Below are 2,593 nucleotides of genomic sequence, written 5' to 3'. Positions count from 1 at the left end.
ACCAGAGAACGTATGAACACGCGAACCAGTAGGGTCGCTTGTAATTTAACAATGTTCTTAACAATCGAACGATCTTTCTCGCGTTTCTTATCGCTAGACGTACGTTTGAGAAATAATTCATAAATTATGCACTGGATATTATCATACCTTTAAAGATCAAGGATATCGTGTGTCGAGTAAGGAACGGTATGGTTTCTTGATGTGTTACCGCGATACGAAACGTAATTATTTCCCCACATTTTAATTTACCCTCGATCGTTGTCTACAAGTTATCCTTTTATTTTCAGACGATTCTGGTGTATCGGTGCTCGAGGGAAAAACGGTGACGAGCAGGCTAAAAGGAACATGCCACTGATAAGTCAACGCCGAAGGCATCCGTGCTGGAGGATGCTGGTTCTTGTCGTTTTGTCGGCCCTTGTTAGGCATTGCGAACCAATGTCCACTAAGAGGCTAACAGACTCCTCATCCCCCGTGTCGTCTGCCACGTTGGAATCGAGGTCACAGAAGCTTGGCACGCCGAGCGATCTAGCCTGGCAAGCTTGGCTCTTATTGGACTCTCAGACAGGGGCACACTCCAGCCTGGATTCCGCCACTTTCCTCAGACGGATCACACCGAAAAGTGTTTTCATCGCGCCTAAGCTACCGGTGTTACCACCCTGCGCGGACGGTTACCGAGCTGATTCAAGAGGCAGGTGCATAAAAAATGTGAATATCGATCACGTGGCGCAATTAGACTTTATCCTGCAGGGGCTAAACAATCGGTACGCGAACCGCGGCAGTTTCGAGGCATCAGCCTCGACTAACAATCAAAGAAAGTCCAGTGGTCCACTACAATTAAACATTCCATTGCGTTCTGACACGGAATCGAACTCGCCCAACCCGATCAGCACCCCTCCATCGGACAGCGACGACGCCAGCAACGCAAATGAGACATCATCGTCGATTCCCGAGGTGGAGAACAATTCTACCAGTATCTCTGTCTCTGGCGAAGATGACGGCATCGTGGAGAACGCAAACGGAACCGATATAGAGACATCAGCGTCCAACGAGAGTGTAAAAAAGTCCAGCGGTCCGCTACAGTTAAACATTCCTTTGGGTTCTGACACGGAATACAATTCGCCCAACTTGAATGAGACCTCTGGCAACGACGACTACAGCAATACAAATCAGAGCAATTTCGTGATATCAGTGTCTAACAGTGATCAAAAAGAATTCGGTAGCACGTTACAATTGAACATCCTTTTGCTTCCTGACACGGTACTCAAGTCGTCCAACTCCACTAACGCCTCGTCCGCTTCAGACGATCGCAGCAACACGAACACCTAAATTTTAAGGGGTAACAAGGTGGTGGAGTTTCGAGGGAAACTTTGACGCTGACTTAGCTAACGTTTTCAAGTCAGATTTTATCTGCTATTCGCTGGACATATCTGTCCGTCGTTGTCGGATGCTAGAACTTTGAAATCGTCTTGATTCGCGTCGCGCTGATCATTGACGGGGCGCTACTTCAAGACAAGGACGAATCGAACTCTCTTTAACGAGCTACTCGACTTTTTCTGATCGCTGTTAGATACAACAGCTTTAAAGTCGTCTTGATCTGTATCGCTCTGATCGTTTTCGTCAAACGGGATACTACTTAAGTTGGACGAGTTGGTCTTCGTGTCGGGAAGGATTAGTTAATTGTAGCGGAACGCTGGAGTTTTTCCAATGAGATCGTTAGACATTTTGTAGTTTGTTTAATGTAAATGTACTCGCACAAATATTTTTTTAAACTATCAAAATTAACGAAAATTAAAATTAGAGGAAAGATACATTTACTTTTAATTTGGTAGAAGTGTAAGCCATTTGCGTGTTTATAAGGGTAGCAACACTTTTAATGACTCTCCAGCGTAATTGAGTCAAACTTTCACCTACAACATTGTATAGCGAAAACACGTATCTATAATATGTAGTATAAATGTTTTCGATGTGCGGTTTGGTCATTGTTCTACGTTATATAGTATTCCGTAGATAGTGATCGAAATCAATGAGAATCTCAATCATCTGTCCGATGTCGTTTAGATTTACGACCATCGTTGCGATATTCTTTTCTTTTTAGTCCACCTTTTACGTGTACGATAAGCTTTTTTTGTACAAGAACACGCGAGTAGAGTGTATGCAGTACGGAATGAAAAATAATAATGATTATTATTGTCAAAAAATTTTCCGAATTGCTGCGAAACGTTTCCGACATTGTACGAAATGAAATTTTACCTACGTGGGGCTATCACGTATGAAAATCGAAATTCCGGAATCTGACATCGCGGCCAGTAATTCTTTTCTCTTTTTATCGCTCTACGTAAGCTTCGATGTGGTGTGTAATCTGTCTTCCTTGTGTATTTGAATGTTGATTCGTGTAAATATTAATTTTATTAAGAAAAACTGTATATACATTTGCATAATTAAGGAGCGTCATCGGCGTCTTTTAACGTGTATTAATTGTAACTGTATTAAAATATTATTGTATTATTTATATAGCTAAATATATCGATGTATATTATACATTGTCGTGTCGTGTAGGAGCTGTTAGATCGCAAAACGGAACAATTTACAAAAA

At 42.1% G+C, this 2,593-nt stretch overlaps 1 protein-coding gene across 1 annotated transcript; it reads left to right on the top strand.

The window, feature by feature from the left end:
- The first annotated feature begins 332 nt into the window (after positions 1-332).
- On the top strand, positions 333-1,341 carry LOC143430196 (uncharacterized). Its single transcript, XM_076906234.1, has one exon. The coding sequence runs from the start codon at positions 346-348 to the stop codon at positions 1,324-1,326; it is 981 nt and encodes a 326-aa protein (XP_076762349.1). The 5' UTR covers positions 333-345; the 3' UTR covers positions 1,327-1,341.
- The last annotated feature ends 1,252 nt before the right edge of the window (positions 1,342-2,593 follow it).

The sequence above is a fragment of the Xylocopa sonorina genome, chromosome 13 (assembly GCF_050948175.1).
Source record: "Xylocopa sonorina isolate GNS202 chromosome 13, iyXylSono1_principal, whole genome shotgun sequence".
Taxonomy (NCBI): Eukaryota; Metazoa; Arthropoda; class Insecta; order Hymenoptera; family Apidae; genus Xylocopa; species Xylocopa sonorina.
The sequence above is the reverse complement of the archived record's forward strand: the minus strand, read 5'-3'. Positions and strand labels throughout refer to the sequence as shown.

Coding starts and splice junctions, on each gene's coding strand:
- LOC143430196 (XM_076906234.1), top strand. CDS start 346: ATGCCACTGATAAGTCAACGCCGAAGGCATCCGTGCTGGAGGATGCTG.